Here is a 21,048-nt window from a genome sequence, read left to right as displayed (position 1 = left end):
GAAACAGTAATGACAGTCTCACCCTACCTTCAACCCAGAGAGGAGAAACAGTAATGACAGTCTCACCCTACCTTCAACCCAGAGAGGAGAAACAGTAATGACAGTCTCACCCTACCTTCAACCCAGAGAGGAGATACAGTAATGACAGTCTCACCCTACCTTCAACCCAGAGAGGAGAAACAGTAATGACAGTCTCACTCTACCTTCAACCCAGAGAGGAGAAACAGTAATGACAGTCTCACCCTACCTTCAACCCAGAGAGGAGAAACAGTAATGACAGTCTCACCCTACCTTCAACCCAGAGAGGAGAAACAGTAATGACAGTCTCACCCTACCTTCAACCCAGAGAGGAGAAACAGTAATGACAGTCTCACCCTACCTTCAACCCAGAGAGGAGAAACAGTAATGACAGTCTCACCCTACCTTCAACCCAGAGGAGAAACAGTAATGACAGTCTCACCCTACCTTCAACCCAGAGAGGAGAAACAGTAATGACAGTCTCACCCTACCTTCAACCCAGAGAGGAGAAACAGTAATGACAGTCTCACCCTACCTTCAACCCAGAGAGGAGAAACAGTAATGACAGTCTCACCCTACCTTCAACCCAGAGAGGAGAAACAGTAATGACAGTCTCACCCTACCTTCAACCCAGAGAGGAGAAACAGTAATGACAGTCTCACCCTACCTTCAACCCAGAGAGGAGAAACAGTAATGACAGTCTCACCCTACCTTCAACCCAGAGAGGAGAAACAGTAATGACAGTCTCACCCTACCTTCAACCCAGAGAGGAGAAACAGTAATGACAGTCTCACCCTACCTTCAACCCAGAGAGGAGAAACAGTAATGACAGTCTCACCCTACCTTCAACCCAGAGAGGAGAAACAGTAATGACAGTCTCACCCTACCTTCAACCCAGAGAGGAGAAACAGTAATGACAGTCTCACCCTACCTTCAACCCAGAGAGGAGAAACAGTAATGACAGTCTCACCCTACCTTCAACCCAGAGAGGAGAAAACAGTAATGACAGTCTCACCCTTACCTTCAACCCAGAGAGGAGAAACAGTAATGACAGTCTCACCTACCAACCCAGAGGAGAAACAGTAATGACAGTCTCACCCTCACCTTCAACCCAGAGAGGAGAAACAGTAATGACAGTCTCACCCTACCTTCAACCCAGAGGAGAAACAGTAATGACAGTCTCACCCTACCTTCAACTCCAGAGAGGAGAAACAGTAATGAGTCTCAATCCAGTAATGGACCTTCAACTCCAGAGAGGAGAAACAGTAATGACAGTCTCATCCTACCTTCAACCCAGAGAGGAGAAACAGTAATGACAGTCTCACCCTACCTTCAACCCAGAGAGGAGAAACAGTAATGACAGTCTCACCCTACCTTCAGCCCAGAGAGGAGAAACAGTAATGACAGTCTCACCCCTACCTTCAGCCCAGAGAGGAGAAACAGTAAATGACAGTCTCACCCCTACCTTCAACCCAGAGAGGAAAACAGTAATGACAGTCTCACCCTCTTCAACCCAGAGGAGAAACAGTAGCTGACAGTCCTTTCAGCCCAGAGAGGAGAAACAGTAATGACAGTCTCACCCTACCTTCAACCCAGAGAGGAGAAAACAGTAATGACAGTCTCACCCTACCTTCAACCCAGAGAGGAGAAACAGTAATGACAGTCTCACCTTACCTTCAACCACAGAGGAGAAACAGTAATGACAGTCTCACCCTACCTTCAACCCAGAGAGAGAAACAGTAATGACAGTCTCTGCCCTACCTTCAACCCAGAGAGGAGAAACAGTAATGACAGTCTCACCCTACCTTCAACCCAGAGAGGAGATACAGTAATGACAGTCTCACCCTACCTTCAACCCAGAGAGGAGAAACAGTAATGACAGTCTCGCCCTACCTTCAACCCAGAGGAGAAACAGTAATGACAGTCTCATCCTACTTCAACCCAGAGAGAAACTGTCATTACAGTCTCACCCTACCTTCAACCCAGAGAGATCACCCTACCTTCAACCCAGAGGAGAAACAGTAATGACAGTCTCACCCTACCTTCAACCCAGAGAGGAGAAACAGTAATGACAGTCTCATCCTACCTTCAACCCAGAGAGGAGAAACAGTAATGACAGCATCTAAGAGACATTTATTAGTAGGTAGACGTAGCCTGGCATGGCATGCAGGTAAATACTCTTCATCCTTCGGAGGAGGATGATGAAGATAGTGCCTAAGTTGAAGCGTGAAGCAGGAATGGGTCTCTGGAACTGCTTGGTGGTACAGAGAAGTGTTGCTCAAGCCGAAAGCACGTGGTGTGTGTGTGTGTAAGAGAGATATGTGATCCAATGCATGTACGGCGTGTGTGTGTTTGTCTGTTAGGTGTGTTCTCTCTCTCTCTCAACACTGCTCTACTATATATAATGAGCATACCAAACATTAGGAGCCTGAGGTGCACCCCCACCCCCCAGAACAGCCTCAATTTGTCAGGTCATGACCTCCACAGTTGACTCCATTCTCACAGTTGTGTCAAGTTGGCTGGATGTTCATTGGGTGTCAGACTCTTCTTGACACATACGGGAAACTGTTGAGCGTGGAAAAACCCAGCAGCGTTGCAGTTCTTGACTCAAACTGGTGCGCCTGGCATCTACTACCATACCCTGTTTAAAGGCACCTACTACCAGACCCTGTTTAAAGGCACCTACTACCAGACCCTGTTTAAAGGCACCTACTACCAGACCCTGTTTAAAGGCACCTACTACCAGACCCTGTTTAAAGGCACCTACTACCAGACCCTGTTTAAAGGCACCTACTACCAGACCCTGTTTAAAGGCACCTACTACCAGACCCTGTTTAAAGGCACCTACTACCAGACCCTGTTTAAAGACACCTACTACCATACCCTGTTTAAAGGCTTCTACTACCAGACCCTGTTTAAAGACACCTACTACCAGACCCTGTTTAAAGGCTTCTACTACCAGACCCTGTTTAAAGGCACCTACTACCAGACCCTGTTTAAAGACACCTACTACCATACCCTGTTTAAAGGCACCTACTACCACACCCTGTTAAAAAGGCACTCAAATATTTTGTCTTGCCGATTCATCCACTGAATGACACACATACACAATCCATGTCTCAAATTCTCTCAAGATTGAAGTGGCTTTATCAGGTGACTTCAATAAGGGATCATCGCTTTCACCTGGGTTCACCTGGTCAGTCTGTCATGGAAAGCGCAGGTGTTCTTAATGTTTTGTACACTCAGTGTATATATGGTACTTTGTGTTTCTGTTAACGTGTGTGTAACTTCACGCTACGAGCGGCCCCAGGCTGAGCTCGTGGTGTGTGAGCCATATTGCCTCGGTTGGGCCATGCCGTCCTCCTCGCTCGGCCTTATGAGGAGCCGCCAAGTTGCGGAAGTCGTGGCGGATCTTAAAGGACACCGTGACATCCCCGTCCTCCTCACGCTGAGGGACCACCTTGATGAAGAAACCGATCTTATTGGATTTTCTGAAGGCCACCACGCTGGAGGGGAGACAAGGCCAGAGATTGAAAGTTAGGGGACGAGGGCCAGAGAGGGAAGGTTAGGAGACCAGGGCCAGAGAGGGAAGGTTAGGAGACCAGGGCCAGAGAGGGAAGGTTAGGGACCAGGGCCAGAGAGGAAGGTTAGGAGACCAGGGCCAGAGAGGAAGGTTAGAGACCAGGGCCAGAGAGGGAAGGTTAGGAGACCAGGGCCAGAGAGGGAAGGTTAGGAGATGAGGGCCAGAGAGGGAAGGTTAGGAGACCAGGGCAGAGAGGGAAGGTTAGGAGATGAGTGGCAGAGAGGGAAGGTTAGGAGATAAGTGGCAGAGAGGGAAGGTTAGGAGATGAGTGGCAGAGAGGGAAGGTTAGGAGATGAGTGGCAGAGAGGGAAGGTTAGGAGATGAGTGGCAGAGAGGGAAGGTTAGGAGATGAGTGGCAGAGAGGGAAGGTTAGGAGACCAGGGCCAGAGAGGGAAGGTTAGGAGACCAGGGCCAGAGAGGGAAGGTTAGGAGACCAGAGCCAGAGAGGGAAGGTTAGGAGATGAGGGCCAGAGAGGGAAGGTTAGGAGACCAGGGCAGAGAGGGAAGGTTAGGAGACCAGGGCAGAGAGGAAGGTTAGGAGATGAGTGGCAGAGAGGGAAGGTTAGGAGATAAGTGGCAGAGAGGGAAGGTTAGGAGATGAGTGGCAGAGAGGGAAGGTTAGGAGATGAGTGGCAGAGAGGAAGGATTAGGAGATGAGTGGCAGAGAGGGGAAGGTTAGGAGATAAGTGGTGGCAGAGGAAGGTTGGAGATGAGAGGACCAGAGAAGGGAAGGTTAGGGGAGACCAGGGCAGAGAGAGGAAGGTTAGGAGATGATGTGGCAGAGAGGGAAGGTTAGGAGATAAGTGGCAGAGAGGGAAGGTTAGGAGATGAGTGGCAGAGAGGGAAGGTTAGGAGATGAGTGGCAGAGAGGGAAGGTTAGGAGATAAGTGGCAGAGAGGGAAGGTTAGGAGACCAGGGCAGAGAGGGAAGGTTAGGAGACCAGGGCAGAGAGGGAAGGTTAGGAGATAAGTGGCAGAGAGGGAAGGTTAGGAGATGAGTGGCAGAGAGGGAAGGTTAGGAGACGAGGGCCAGAGCTCCCCCCCCATCTCCTTATATTCCCTATGAAGTACATTTGTTTTAGAGCTAATGTCATTTCTCCTCAGTTCTGACCATATCGTCACCCTATCACGGTGGTGTGTGTGTGTACCAGCGTGTGTGTGTGTACCAGCGAGTGTGGTGTGTGTGTGTGTGTCTGCGCGTGTGTGTGTGTGTGTGTGTGTGTGTGTGTGTGTGTGTGTGTGTGTGTGTGCCAGCGCGTGTGTGTGTGTGTGTGTGTGTGTGTGTGTGTACCAGGCGTGTGTGTGTGTGTACCAGAGTGTGTGTGTGGGGAATGTGTGTGTGTGTACCAGCGTGTGTGTGTGTGTGTACCAGCGTGTGTGTGTGTGTGTACCAGCGTGTGTGTGTGTGTGTGTGTGTGTACCAGATGTGTGTGTGTGTGTGTGTACCAGATGTGTGTGCGTGGTGTGGTGTGTGTGTGTGTGTGTGTGTGTGTGTGTGTGTGTGTGTGTGTGTGTGTGTGTGTGTGTGTGTGTGCTGTGTGTGTGTGTCGTGTGTGTGCCAGCGTGTGTGGTGTGTGTCCAGCGCGGTGTGAGTGTGTGTCCGCGCGTGTGTGTGTGTGTGTGTGTGTGTGTGTGTGTGTGTGTGTCTTACTCTGGGTCGTCCTGGAAGTCCTGTGGCTCGGCTAGCTCGTCGTAATCTGCTGCAGCATCCTTCCCTGCCAGGACCAACTCCTTGGTGGAACCATCACCTATAACACATCATCATCATCATCATCAACAACAGAGGTCAGGGGTGAATCCTTCCCTGCCAGGACCAACTCCTTGGTAGGAACCATCACCTATAACACATCATCATCATCATCAACAACAACAGAGGTCAGGGGTGAATCCTTCCCTGCCAGGACCAACTCCTTGGTAGGAACCATCACCTATAACACATCATCATCATCATCATCATCAACAACAGAGGTCAGGGGTGAATCCTTCCCTGCCAGGACCAACTCCTTGGTAGGAACCATCACCTATAACACATCATCATCATCATCAACAACAGAGGTCAGGGGTGAATCCTTCCCTGCCAGGACCAACTCCTTGGTAGGAACCATCACCTATAACACATCATCATCATCATCAACAACAGAGGTCAGGGGTGAATCCTTCCCTGCCAGGACCAACTCCTTGGTAGGAACCATCACCTATAAAACATCATCATCATCATCAACAGAGGTCAGGGGTGAGAGGTCAGCAGTAGGGTTACAAAGGAAGGGTATATTCCTGGAAACGTCTTAAATGTTCCAGTAAACTACCAGAACGTTGGTATCGTTCACAGGATTTTCTGTCATCTATAACAAGACATCAAGTGGCACTTTTGGGTAGATGTCTATTCCCTCCGTGTGGCTTAATCACAATATGATTAAATAAGATGATTTAAAAAAAAAAGGAAGAAAACTTTTAACTGTATTCCTGACCTTTATTTAACTTGGCAAGTCAGTTAAGAACAAATTTTTATTTACAATGACGGCCTAGGAACAGTGGGTTAACTGCCTTGTTCCAGGAGGCAGAGCGACAGATCTTATCTAAACCGCTGGGCCTCCCTGCCTCCATCTGCGGCTCTGACCGCTGAACGCCTCGGGATCTGCACTCTGACCGCTGGTGCCCTGCGCCATCTGCATCTGACCGCTGAACATACTGCATCATCTGCGCTCTGACCGCTGGGCTGCCCTCGCGATTTTCATCTAGCCGCTAATTTCTTCTGCACATCTGCATCTGACGCTGGCTACCCTACCTCCTCTACACTCTAACCACTACTCTCTAACCCCTGCCCGAATGACAAGATACAAAACATCTAAATATAAAACATTTACTGAGTGAATAACATCGGTGTTTAAAATTTTTACATTTTATTTACTATGCTCATTTGCATGTTGTTGTCAAATGTTTTGTGGCCAAATTGGTCGGGGTTGTGAAACAAAGTCAGTAGTCGGAAGAGATGCTGAGGAAAATAATTTAACTGTTGACTTAAAATGCTTTTTCATTAAATACACTATTTTCTGTTGAACCATATGGTCTATCTACTAGAAAACGTGTAAACACAAAAAAAATAACACAAATATATATTAGAATACATTAGTTATTCAAGTATAAATTACCAAAGTTGTGTGAGAAAATCTATAGCAATCTGTTCATTACAATAATGACTGCAGATTCTGGTATCTTGGTAAATTAGCGGCAGCTTCGCAAACATAGTCAGTAGTACCTTCGCAGTGCTGTTGATGTCCACTGGGTCTCCTACCTCACAGCCCACCAGGGTGACGTGGGTAACACTCTCCCACTTGAGGGTTGGTCATAGAGCAGCACCTGGCACTCCTACAGACAACATGATACCACTCATACTGTAAGTCATCTGCTACCCTACAGACATGATACCACTCATACTGTGTAAGTCATTCTGCTACCCTACAGACAACATGATACCACTCATACTGTAAGTCATTCTGCTACCCTACAGACAACATGATACCACTCATACCGTAAGTCATTCTGCTACCCTACAGACAACATGATACCACTCATACCACTCAAGTCATTCTGCTACCCTACAGACATGATACCACTCATACTGTAAGTCAGCTACCCTCATGCCACTCATACCGTAAGTCATTCTGCTACCCTACAGACATGATAACACTCATACTGTAAGTCATTCTGCTACCCTACAGACATGATACCACTCATACTGTAAGTCATTCTGCTACCCTACAGACAACATGATAACACTCATACCGTAAGTCATTCTGCTACCCTACAGACAACATGATACCACTCATACTGTAAGTCATTCTGCTACCCTACAGACATGATACCACTCATACTGTAAGTCATTCTGCTACCCTACAGACAACATGATACCACTCATACTGTAAGTCATTCTGCTACCCTACAGACAACATGATACCACTCATACTGTAAGTCATTCTGCTACCCTACAGACTGATGCCACTCATGCTGTAGTCATTCTGCTACCCTACAGACAGCTTGTAGTACCCACTCATACCGTAAGTCATTCTGCTACCCTACAGACATGATACCACTCATACTGTAAGTCATTCTGCTACCCTACAGACATGATACCACTCATACCGTAAGTCATTCTGCTACCCTACAGACATGATACCACTCATGCTGTAAGTCATTCTGCTACCCTACAGACATGATGCCACTCATACTGTAAGTCATTCTGCTACCCTACAGACAACATGATACCACTCATACTGTAAGTCATTCTGCTACCTCTACAGACAACATGATACCACTCATACTGTAAGTCATTCTGCTCCCCCTACAGACATGATACCACTCATACTGTAAGTCATTTCTGCTACCCTACAGACCTTGATACCACTCATGCTGTAAGTCATTCTTACTACCCTACAGACAACATGATACCACTCATACTGTAAGTCATTCTGCTGCCCTACAGACAACATGATACCACTCATACTGTGAAGTCATTCTGCTCCCTACAGACAACCTTGGTACCACTCATACTGTAAGTCATTTCTGCTACCCTACAGACAACATGATGCACCACTCATACTGTAAGAATCATTCCTGCCCTACAGACAACATGGTACCCTCATACTGTGAAGATCATTCTGTACCCTACAGACGCTGATGCCACTCATGCTGTGAAGTCATTCTGCTACCCTACAGACAACATGATGCCACTCATACTGTAAGTCATTCTGCTACCCTACAGACAACTTTTTGATGCCACTCATACTGTAAGTCATTCTGCTACCCTACAGACATGATACCACTCATACTGTAAGTCAATTCTGCTACCCTATAGACACATGATGCCACTCATGCTGTAAGTCATTCTGCTCCCCTACAGACATGATACCACTCATACTGTAAGTCGTTCTGCTTTACCCTACAGACAACATGATGCCACTCATACTGTAAGTCATTCTGCTCACACTACAGACATGATACCACTCATACCGTAAGATCATTCTGCTACCCTACAGACAGCATGATACCACTCATGCTGTAAGTCATTCTGCTACCCTGACAACACTTGACTGCACTCATACTGTAAGTCGTTCTGCTGCCTACAGACATGATACCACTCATACTGTAAGTCGTTCTGTACCTACAGACATGATGCCACTCATGCTGTAAGTCATTCTGCTACCCTACAGACAACATGATACCACTCATACTGTAAGTCATTCTGCTACCCACAGACAACATGATACCACTCATACTGTAAGTCATTCCTACCCCTACAGACATGATGCCACTCATACTGTAAGTCATTCTGCTACCCTACGGACATGATGCCACTCCTACTGTAAGTCATTCTGCTCCCCTACAGACAACATGCAGTACCACTCATGCTGTAAGTCATTCTGCTACCCTACAGACAACATGATACCACTCATACTGTAAGTCATTCTGCTACCCTACAGACATGATACCCTCGCTGTAGTCATTCTGCTACCCTACAGACAACAACTCATGGTCATTCTGCTCCCCTACAGACTACCACTCATACTGTAAGTCATTCTGCTACCCTACAGACATGATACCACTCATACCGTAAGTCATTCTGCTCACTACAGACATGATACCACTCATACTGTAAGTCATTCTGCTGCCCTACCCAGACATGATGCCACTCTGGTAAGTCATTCTGCTACCCTACAGACAAAATGATACCACTCATACTGTAAGTCATTCTGCTACCCTACAGACATGATGCCCACTCATACTGTAAGTCATTCTGCTCCCTACAGACAACATGATACCACTCATACTGTAAGTCATTCTGCTACCCTACAGACATGATACCACTCATACTGTAAGTCATTCACTGCCCTACAGACAACATGATACCACTCATACTGTAAGTCATTCTGCTACCCTACAGACATGATACCACTCATGCTGTAAGTCATTCTGCTACCCTACAGACAACATGATACCACTCATACCGTAAGTCATTCTGCTACCTACAGACAACATGATGCCACTCATAGCTGTAGTCATTCTGCTCCCCTACAGACATGATACCACTCATACTGTAAGTCATTCTGCTACCTACAGACATGATGCCACTCATACTGTAAGTCATTCTTGCTCCCCTACAGACATGATACCACTCATACTCATTCTGCTCCCCTACAGACAACATGATACCACTCATACTGTAAGTCATTCTGCTACCCTACAGACATGATACCACTCATACTGTAAGTCATTCTGCTACCCTACAGACATGATACCACTCATACTGTAAGTCATTCTGCTCCCCTACAGACATGATACCACTCATACTGTAAGTCATTCTGCTACCCTACAGACAACATGATACCACTCATACTGTAAGTCATTCTGCTACCCTACAGACAACATGATACCACTCATACTGTAAGTCATTCTGCTACCCTACAGACAACATGATACCACTCATACTGTAAGTCATTCTGCTACCCTACAGACATGATACCACTCATACTGTAAGTCATTCTGCTACCCTACAGACAACATGATACCACTCATACTGTAAGTCATTCTGCTACCCTACAGACATGATACCACTCATACTGTAAGTCATTCTGCTACCCTACAGACATGATACCACTCATACTGTAAGTCATTCTGCTACCCTACAGACAACATGATACCACTCATACTGTAAGTCATTCTGTGCCCTGCGGACATGATGCCACTCCTGCTGGCAAGATCGTTCTGCTGCCTGCAGACATGATGCCACTCATACTGTGGTGAATTCTGCTGCCCTACTGGACATGATCTGCTCATACCGTGGGTCATTCTGCTGCCTGGACATGATACCACTCATGCTGTAAGTCATTCTGCTCCCTACAGACAACATGATACCACTCATACTGTAAAGTCATTCTGCTACCCTACAGACAACATGATACCAGTCATACTGTAAAGTCATTCTGCTCCCTACAGACAACATGATACCCTCCTTACTGTAAGTCATTCTGCTACCCTACAGACAACATAATTCCACTCATACTGTAGAGTCATTCTGCTACCCTACAGGCCATGATGCCACTCATGCTGCAAGTCATTCTGTATCCCGAATAGTTGGCATGATGCCACTCATGCCGCCAAGTCGTTCTGCTGCCTACGGACATGATGCCACTCATACTGTAAGTCGTTCTGCTTTGCCCTACCCAGACAACATGATACCACTCATACTGTAAGTCATTCTGCTACCCTACAGACAACATGATACCACTCATACTGTAAGTCATTCTGCTACCCTACAGACATGATACCACTCATACTGTAAGTCATTCTGCTACCCTACAGACATGATACCACTCATACCGTAAGTCATTCTGCTACCCTACAGACATGATACCACTCATACTGTAAGTCATTCTGCTACCCTACAGACAACATGATACCACTCATACCGTAAGTCATTCTGCTACCCTACAGACAACATGATACCACTCATACTGTAAGTCATTCTGCTACCCTACAGACAACATGATACCACTCATACCGTAAGTCATTCTGCTACCCTACAGACATGATACCACTCATACTGTAAGTCATTCTGCTACCCTACAGACATGATACCACTCATACCGTAAGTCATTCTGCTACCCTACAGACAACATGATACCACTCATACTGTAAGTCATTCTGCTACCCTACAGACAACATGATACCACTCATGCTGAGGTCGTTTTAACTGCCCTACGGACGTGATACCACTCAGCACAGTAAGTCGTTCTGCCTACAGACAACGTGATACCACTCATACTGTGGTCGTTTCTGTACCCTACAGACAACATGATACCACTCATTTGTAAGTCATTCTGCTACCCTACAGACATGATGCCACTCATACTGTAAGTCATTCTGCTACCCTACAGACAACATGATACCACTCATGCTGTAAGTCATTCTGCTACCCTACAGACAGCAGTACCACTCATGCTGTCTGTCATTCTATCCACTACAGACAACATGATACCACTCATACTGTAAGTCATTCTGCTAACCTACATGTTCCATTACTTGAATAATTGACTTGCCTTCTGGAAGCGCAGGTTTGGAATGGACATTATTCTGATCTCAGGGATGTAACTCCTTTAGGATGGAAAATAACATCACTTTACTGAGAAATAATACAACACTACCAACATTCAAAGTAGAAAACAAGGTGAATGTGTTTTAGGGTACAGAAGGAGATGCTAGCAATACTTACACAGCCACCAGCTGGATTTTGAACTTTATTGAAGTTGGGTTGAATTCTGGCTTGCTCAGATTGTGCTCACATTTCTAGGAAGAAAAAAAAAATGTATCACGAGAAATTAAGAGAAACAAACAACAGTAAACCAGTAGTAAAATGCCTTCCTGAGAAGATTAATTAGCAAAGCACTGTGTGTCGTAAACTGACCCTGCATCGCAGAGAGCGCTTGATCAACAGGTGTTTGTGTTTGGGGTGGAGCTGAGAGGCTCCGGCTGGCTGGAAGTCAGGCTGGAGCAGCCGCTGACCTGGAGATGTCACTGTATTACACACACCAGGAAGTTAACACAACATGGGTCAACTCGACAACGAGGGAGTTAACTGGGCAACACGGGAGTAAACTAGACAACACGGGGGAATTAACTGGGCAACACGGGAATTAACTAGACAACACAGGAGTTAACTAGACAACACGGGGAGTGAACTAGACAACACGGGGAGTGAACTAGACAACACGGGGAGTTACCTAGACAACACGGGGAGTTACCTAGACAACACGGGAGTTAACTAGACAACACGGGAGTCAACTAGACAACACGGGGAGTGAACTAGACAACATGGGGAGTGAACTAGACAACACAGGGAGTTAACTAGACAACACAGGGAGTTAACTAGACAACACGGGGAATTAACTAGACAACACAGGGAGTTAACTAGGCAACACGGGGAGTAAACTGAGACAACACGGGGAATTAACTAGGCAACACGGGGAATTAACTGGAGCAACACGGGAGTTAACTAGACAACACGTGGAGTGAACTAGACAACACGGGGAGTTACCTAGACAACACGGGGAGTTACCTAGACAACACGGGGAGTTACCTAGACAACACCGGGAGTTAACTGAACAACACGGGGAGTTAACTAGACAACACGGGAGTTAACTGAGACAACACAGGGAGTGAACTGGACAACACAGGGAGTTAACTGAGACAACACGCGGGAGTTCACAACGAGGGAGTTAACTAGACAACACGGGGAGTTAACTAGACAACACGGGGAGTTAACTAGGCAACACGGGGAGTGAACTAGACAACACAGGGAGTGAACTGAGACAACACTGGGAGTTAACTAGACAACACAGGAGTTAACTAGACAACACGGGGGAGTTCACAACGCAGGAGTTAACTAGACAACACAGGAGTTAACTAGAGCAACACGGGAGTTAACTAGACAACACGGGAGTTAACTAGACAACACGGGAGTGAACTAGACAACACGGGAGTGAACTAGGCAACACGGGAGTGAACTGGACAACACGCGGGGAGTCAACTAGACAACACGGGGAGTTAACTAGACAACACGGGAGTTAACTAGAACAACACGGGGAGTTAACTAGACAACACGGGAGTGAACTAGACAACACGCAGGAGTTCACAACGCAGGAGTTAACTAGACAACACGGGAGTTAACTAGACAACACGGGGAGTTAACTAGACAACACGGGGAGTTAACTAGACAACACGGGGAGTTAACTAGACGACACGGGGGAGTTCACAACGCAGGGAGTTAACTAGACAACACAGGAGTTAACTAGACAACACGGGAGTTAACTAGACAACACGGGGAGTTAACTAGACGACACAGGGAGTTAACTAGACGACACGGGGGAGTTCACAACGCAGGGAGTTAACTAGATAACACGGGAGTTAACTAGACAACACGGGAGTGAACTAGACAACACAGGGAGTGAACTAGACAACACGGGGAGTGAACTAGACAACACGGGAGTTAACTAGACAACACGGGAGTTAACTAGACAACACGGGAGTTAACTAGACAACACGGGAGTTAACTAGACAACACGGGAGTTAACTAGACAACACGGGGGGTTAACTAGACAACACGGGGGTTAACTAGACAACATCGGGAGTTAACTAGATAACACGGGGAGTTAACTAGACAACCGCCAGGGATTCTGGCGCGGGTTCTTCGGAGCAACACCAGGAGTTAACTAGACAACACAGGAGTTAACTGAATAGCTGCGGAGTTAACTGAATAACAGCGGGGAGTTAACTAGACAACCGCGGGGAGTGAACTAGACAACTTACGGGGAGTGAACTAGACAACACGGGGGAGTGAACTAGACAACACGGGGAGTTAACTGAACAACGGGGAGTTCTAGCGCGAGGGAGTTAACTACTTAGACAACACAGGAGTTAACTGAACAGCTTACGGGGAGTTAACTGAACAACCAGGAGTTAACTAGACAACGGGGGAGTTAACTAGACAACCAGGGTGAACTGGGCAACGGCGGGAGTCAACTGGAGCAACACAGGAGTTAACTGAACAACGGGGAGTTAACTGAACAACCGCGGGGAGTTAACTAATCAACCGCGGGGAGTTAACTGAACAACGCAGAGGTTAACTGGACAACGCGGGGAGTGAACTAGACAACACGGGGAGTTAACTGAGCAACTTGCGGGGGAGTTAACTAGACAACTTACCAGGGTTAACTGGAGCAACACGGGGTTAACTAGACAACTGGGCAACACGGGAGTTAACTGGAGCAACACGGGGTGAACTAGACAACAGCGGGGTTAACTGGAGCAACACGGGAGTTAACTGAGCCAGGAGTTAACTAACACCTGCGGGAGTTAACTAGACAACACGGGAGTTAACTGAACAACCACGGGGGAACTGAACAACGGGGGTGAACTAGACAACTTGCCAGGAGTTAACTAGACAACCGCCTGGGGGAGTTAACTGAACAACCGAGGGTTCTGGCGCGGGAGTTAACTAGACAACACAGGAGTTAACTGAACAACCGCCAGGAGTTAACTGACAACAGGAGTTAACTAGCAACACGGGGAGTTAACTAGACAACTGGAGCAAACGGGGAGTCAACTGGAGCAACCGGGAGTTAACTGGAGCAACACGGGGAGTTCTGGCAAGGGAGTTAACTAATCAACACAGGAGTTAACTGGGCAACACGGGGAGTTAACTGAACAACACCAGGGGAGTGAACTAGACAACACGCGGGAGTTCTGGCGCGGGGAGTTAACTGAACAACGGGGGAGTTAACTAGACAACGAGTTAACTAGACAACTGCGGGGAGTTAACTAGACAACCTGCGGAGTTAACTATGAACAACCGCGGGGGAGTTAACTAGACAACACGGGGAGTTAACTAGACAACACGGGGGAGTTAACTGAACCCAACCTGGGGAGTTAACTGAACAACACGGGGAGTTAACTAGACAACCAGGAGTTAACTAGACAACCGCGGGTAGTTACCTAGACAACACGGGGAGTTAACTAAACAACGAAGTTAACTAGACAACCACGGGGAGTGAACTAGACAACACGGGGAGTGAACTAGACAACGGGAGTGAACTAGACAACACGGGGAGTGAGCTAGACAACACTGGGAGTGAACTAGACAACTACGGGGAGTCAACTAGACAACACGGGGAGTGAACTAGACAACACTGGGAGTCAACTAGACAACACGGGAGTCAACTAGACAACACGGGAGTCAACTAGACAACACGGGGAGTCAACTAGACAACACGGGAGTCAACTAGACAACACGGAAGTCAACTAGACAACACGGGGAGTCAACTAGAGAACAGGGAGTCAACTAGACAACACGGGAGTTAACTAGACAACACGGGAGTTACCTAGACAACACGGGGAGTTAACTAAACAACAAAAAGTTTACCAGTTTACCATATCCCTGATATTGTATTTTATTTATTTATTTCACCTTTATTTAACCAGGTAGGCAAGTTGAGAACAAGTTCTCATTTACAATTGCGATCTGGCCAAGATAAAAGCAAAGTAGTTCGACACATACAACGACACAGAGTTACACATGGAGTAAAACAAACATACAGTCAATAATACAGTATAAACAAGTCTACAACTGGCCCTAAACAAGTCTATAACTATATAACTGTAGACTTCGATGTTATAACATAGCTCTCGGGAAAAGTGGTGTATCGAGCTAATAATTAGTTGCTACATCCATGGTGGACTTATAAATTAATGAGATACACAGGGAGTGAACTAGACAACACGGGGAGTGAACTCGACAACACGGGAGTTAACTCGACAACACGGGGAGTTAACTCGACAACACGGGGAGTGAACTAGACAACACGGGGAGTGAACTAGACAACACGGGGAGTTAACTAGACAACACGGGGAGTTAACTAGACAACACGGGGAGTTAACTAGACAACACGGGAGTTAACTAGACAACACGGGAGTTAACCTAGACAACACGGGGAGTGACCTAGACAACACGGGGAGTGACCTAGACAACACGGGGAGTGACCTAGACAACACGGGGAGTTCACAACGCAGGGGTGAACTAGACAACACGGGGAGTTGCCTAGACAACACGGGGAGTTGCCTAGACAACACGGGGAGTTGCCTAGACAACACGGGGAGTTGCCTAGAACAACACGGGGAGTTGCCTGAGACAACACGGGGAGTTGCCTAGACAACACGGGAGTTGCCTAGACAACACGGGGAGTTGCCTAGACAACACGGGGAGTTGCCTAGACAACACGGGAGTTGCCTAGACAACACGGGAGTTGCCTAGACAACACGGGGAGTTGCCTAGACAACACGGGGAGTTGCCTAGACAACACGGGGAGTTGCCTAGACAACACGGGGAGTTGCCTAGACAACACGGGGAGTTAAGTAGACAACACGGGAGTTAACTAGACAACACGGGGAGTGAACTAGACAACACGGGGAGTGAACTAGACAACACGGGGAGTTAACTAGACAACCCGGGGAGTTAACTAGACAACCCGGGGAGTTAACTAGACAACACGGGTAGTTACCTAGACAACACGGGGAGTTAACTAAACAACACGGGGAGTTAACTAGACAACACGGGGAGTGAACTAGACAACACTGGGGAGTGAACTAGACAACATCGGGGAGTGAACTAGACAACACGGGGAGTGAACTAGACAACACGGGGAGTGAGCTAGACAACACGGGGAGTGAACTAGACAACACGGGGAGTCAACTAGACAACACGGGGAGTGAACTAGACAACACGGGGAGTCAACTAGACAACACGGGGAGTCAACTAGACAACACGGGGAGTCAACTAGACAACACGGGGAGTCAACTAGACAACACGGGGAGTCAACTAGACAACACGGGGAGTCAACTAGAGAACACGGGGAGTCAACTAGACAACACGGGGAGTTAACTAGACAACACGGGGAGTTACCTAGACAACACGGGGAGTTAACTAAACAACAAAAAAGTTTACCAGTTTACCATATCCCTGATATTGTATTTTATTTATTTATTTCACCTTTATTTAACCAGGTAGGCAAGTTGAGAACAAGTTCTCATTTACAATTGCGACCTGGCCAAGATAAAGCAAAGCAGTTCGACACATACAACGACACAGAGTTACACATGGAGTAAAACAAACATACAGTCAATAATACAGTATAAACAAGTCTACAACTGGCCCTAAACAAGTCTATAACTATATAACTGTAGACTTCGATGTTATAACATAGCTCTCGGGAAAAGTGGTGTATCGAGCTAATAATTAGTTGCTACATCCATGGTGGACTTATAAATTAATGAGATACACCCATTTATATTTTTCATGAATCACTGGGTCTCTCTCAGTCATTTAATTGTTAAGTGATTCATGAAAAATATAACTTATAAATGAGATGTATTTTTTATGAATCACTGAAATGAATGTGAACAGGCAGTTAACCCACTGTTCCCAGGCCGTCATTGTAAATAAGAATTTGTTCTTAACTGACTTACCTAGTTAAAATAAAGGTAAAATAAAAAATAAAAAACTATAAGTTGTGATTAATGAAGAATATAACTTGTAAATGCCTCATGAGCTTCGTTCATCAATCTTTACCAATCACAGACTAAAATAGAACCTTGTTTCACAACAATGTTTGTAAACTATGTAAATGCGAACACTGTACAGCCCTCATAACATGGGTAAAACTACGATCGTGATATCATGGATGGTCGTTTCATCCATAGCTCTGTCATTTAATTTGACAGTGGTTACATTTCTCAGTTCCTTCTCTTAGCAAAACAGTTTTGTTATCGTTTCAATTAAGGATTCTAGCTTTAAAAAAAAACTAGTGATCATTGTTTCCCTCAGGTAGGTTGATGGGTCTAGTGTAGGGTTAGTGTCGTGTTCGAGGTCAAGGGTTAGTGGTTCGGCTTAGGGGTGGATATCTTACCCTCAGGTAGGTTGATAGGTCTAGTGTAGTAGTCTTCAGGCAGTGGTTCCACCTCGTCTAAGGCCTGGGCTGGCTCTATGTTAATCTCCTTCTGGTCTTCACCTTCCTTCAGACTGGAATAGCAGAAGAGGGGCCATTATAGGAGACAGACACAGACACAGTGAGGGCCATTATGGGGAACAGACACAGTGAGGGCCATTATAGGAGACAGACACAGTGAGGGCCATTATAGGGGAACAGACACAGTGAGGCCATTATAGGAGACAGACACAGTGAGGGCCATTATAGGAGACAGACACAGTGAAGGCCATTATAGGAGACAGACACAGTGAGGGCCATTATAGGACAGGGACAGACACAGTGAGGGCCATTATAGGAGACAGGCACAGTGAGGGCCATTATAGGAGACAGACACAGTGAGGGCCATTATAGGAGACAGGGACAGACACAGTGAGGGCCATTATAGGAGACATGGACAGACACAGTGAGGGCCATTATAGGAGACAGACACAGTGAGGGCCATAATAGGAGACAGACACAGTGAGGGCCATTATAGGAGACAGACACAGTGAGGGCCATTATAGGAGACAGACACAGACACAGTGAGGCCATTATAGGAGACAGACACAGTGAGGGCCATTATAGGAGACAGGGACAGACACAGTTTGGGCCATTATAGGAGACAGACACGCAGTGAGGGCCATTATAGGAGACAGGGACAGACACAGTGAGGGCCATTATAGGAGACAGACACAGTGAGGGCCATTATAGGAGACAGACACAGTGAGGGCCATTATAGGAGACAGACACAGACACAGTGAGGGCCATTATAGGAGTCAGGGCCAGACACAGTGAGGGCCATTATAGGAGTCAGGGACAGACACAGTGAGGGCCATTATAGGAGACAGGGACACACAGTGAGGGCCATTATAGGAGACAGGGACAGACACAGTGAGGGCCATTATAGGAGACAGGGACAGACACAGTGAGGGCCACTATAGGAGACAGGGACAGACACAGTGAGGGCCACTATAGGAGACAGGGACAGACACAGTGAGGGCCATTATAGGAGACAGGGACAGACACAGTGAGGGCCATTATAGGAGACAGACACAGTGAGGGCCATTATAGGAAACAGGGACAGACACAGTGAGGGCCATTATAGGAGACAGACACAGTGAGGGCCATTATAGGAGACAGACACAGACACAGTGAGGGCCATTATAGGAGACAGACACAGTGAGGGCCATTATAGGAGACAGACACAGTGAGGGCCATTATAGGAGTCAGGGCCAGACACAGTGAGGGCCATTATAGGAGACAGACACAGTGAGGGCCATTATAGGAAACAGACACAGACACAGTGAGGGCCATTATAGGAGACAGGGACAGACACGGTGAGGGCCATTATAGGAGACAGGGACAGACACAGTGAGGGCCATTATAGGAGACAGACACAGTGAGGGCCATTATAGGAGACAGACACAGTGAGGGCCATTATAGGAAACAGACACAGTGAGGGCCACTATAGGAGTCAGGGCCAGACACAGTGAGGGCCATTATAGGAGACAGACACAGTGAGGGCCATTATAGGAGACAGGGACAGACACAGTGAGGGCCATTATAGGAGACATGGACAGACACAGTGAGGGCCATTATAGGAGACAGACACAGTGAGGGCCATAATAGGAGACAGACACAGTGAGGGCCATTATAGGAGACAGACACAGTGAGGGCCATTATAGGAGACAGACACAGACACAGTGAGGGCCATTATAGGAGACAGACACAGTGAGGGCCATTATAGGACAGGGACAGACACAGTTTGGGCCATTATAGGAGACAGACACAGTGAGGGCCATTATAGGAGACAGACACAGACACAGTGAGGGCCATTATAGGAGTCAGGGCCAGACACAGTGAGGGCCATTATAGGAGTCAGGGCCAGACACAGTGAGGGCCATTATAGGAGTCAGGGACAGGGACAGTGAGGATCATTATAGGAGACAGGGACACACAGTGAGGGCCATTATAGGAGACAGGGACAGACACAGTGAGGGCCACTATAGGAGACAGGGACAGACACAGTGAGGGCCACTATAGGAGACAGGGACAGACACAGCGAGGGCCACTATAGGAGACAGGGACAGACACAGCGAGGGCCACTATAGGAGACAGACACAGTGAGGGCCATTATAGGAAACAGGGACAGACACAGTGAGGGCCATTTTAGGAGACAGACACAGTGAGGGCCATTATAGGAGACAGACACAGACACAGTGAGGGCCATTATAGGAGACAGACACAGTGAGGGCCATTATAGGAGACAGACACAGTGAGGGCCATTATAGGAGTCAGGGCCAGACACAGTGAGGGCCATTATAGGAGGACAGACACAGTGAGGGCCATTATAGGAGACAGACACAGTGAGGGCCATTATAGGAAACAGACACAGACACAGTGAGGGCCATTATAGGAGACAGGGACAGACACAGTGAGGGCCATTATAGGAGACAGGGACAGACACAGTGAGGGCCATTATAGGAGACAGGGACAGACACAGTGAGGGCCATTATAGGAGACAGACACAGACACAGTGAGGGCCATTATAGGAGACAGACACAGTGAGGGCCACTATAGGAGTCAGGGCCAGACACAGTGAGGGGCCATTATAGGAGACAGACACAGTGAGGGCCATTATAGGAGACAGACACAGACACAGTGAGGGCCATTATAGGAGACAGGGACAGACACAGTGAGGGCCATTATAGGAGACAGACACAGTGAGGGCCATTATAGGAAAACAGACACAGACACAGACACAGTGAGGGCCATTATAGGAGACAGACAGACAGTGAGGGCCATTATAGGAGACAGGGACAGACACAGTGAGGGCCATTATAGGAGACAGGGACAGACACAGTGAGGGCCATTATAG

At 47.2% G+C, this 21,048-nt stretch overlaps 1 protein-coding gene and 1 long non-coding RNA gene across 3 annotated transcripts; both read right to left on the bottom strand.

The window, feature by feature from the left end:
- Positions 1–6: 6 nt before the first annotated feature.
- On the bottom strand, positions 7–2,292 carry LOC135536139 (uncharacterized). Of its 2 annotated transcripts, none has more exons than XR_010454945.1 (3): positions 1,994–2,292; positions 1,123–1,208; positions 7–993 (listed from the first exon to the last, which is right to left on the bottom strand). It is a non-coding gene; the product is annotated as an uncharacterized LOC135536139 (long non-coding RNA). The 2 variants fall into 2 exon arrangements; XR_010454946.1 differs by having other exon boundaries at positions 2,019–2,292.
- A 1,015-nt stretch (positions 2,293–3,307) lies between these two features.
- Positions 3,308–18,223, bottom strand: LOC135536140 (dynactin subunit 4-like; the record flags this gene model as incomplete). Its single annotated transcript, XM_064962531.1, is given in 8 exon segments — positions 3,308–3,524; positions 5,252–5,328; positions 5,772–5,795; positions 6,857–6,931; positions 11,661–11,748; positions 11,867–11,940; positions 12,059–12,168; positions 18,111–18,223. Coding segments are annotated over 8 exon segments (778 nt in total), but the record flags the coding sequence as incomplete, so codon positions are not given.
- Positions 18,224–21,048: the final 2,825 nt, after the last annotated feature.

This window comes from Oncorhynchus masou, unplaced genomic scaffold, assembly GCF_036934945.1.
Source record: "Oncorhynchus masou masou isolate Uvic2021 unplaced genomic scaffold, UVic_Omas_1.1 unplaced_scaffold_5621, whole genome shotgun sequence".
Taxonomy (NCBI): domain Eukaryota; kingdom Metazoa; phylum Chordata; class Actinopteri; order Salmoniformes; family Salmonidae; genus Oncorhynchus; species Oncorhynchus masou.
This window is presented reverse-complemented; position numbering and strand designations above follow the sequence as displayed.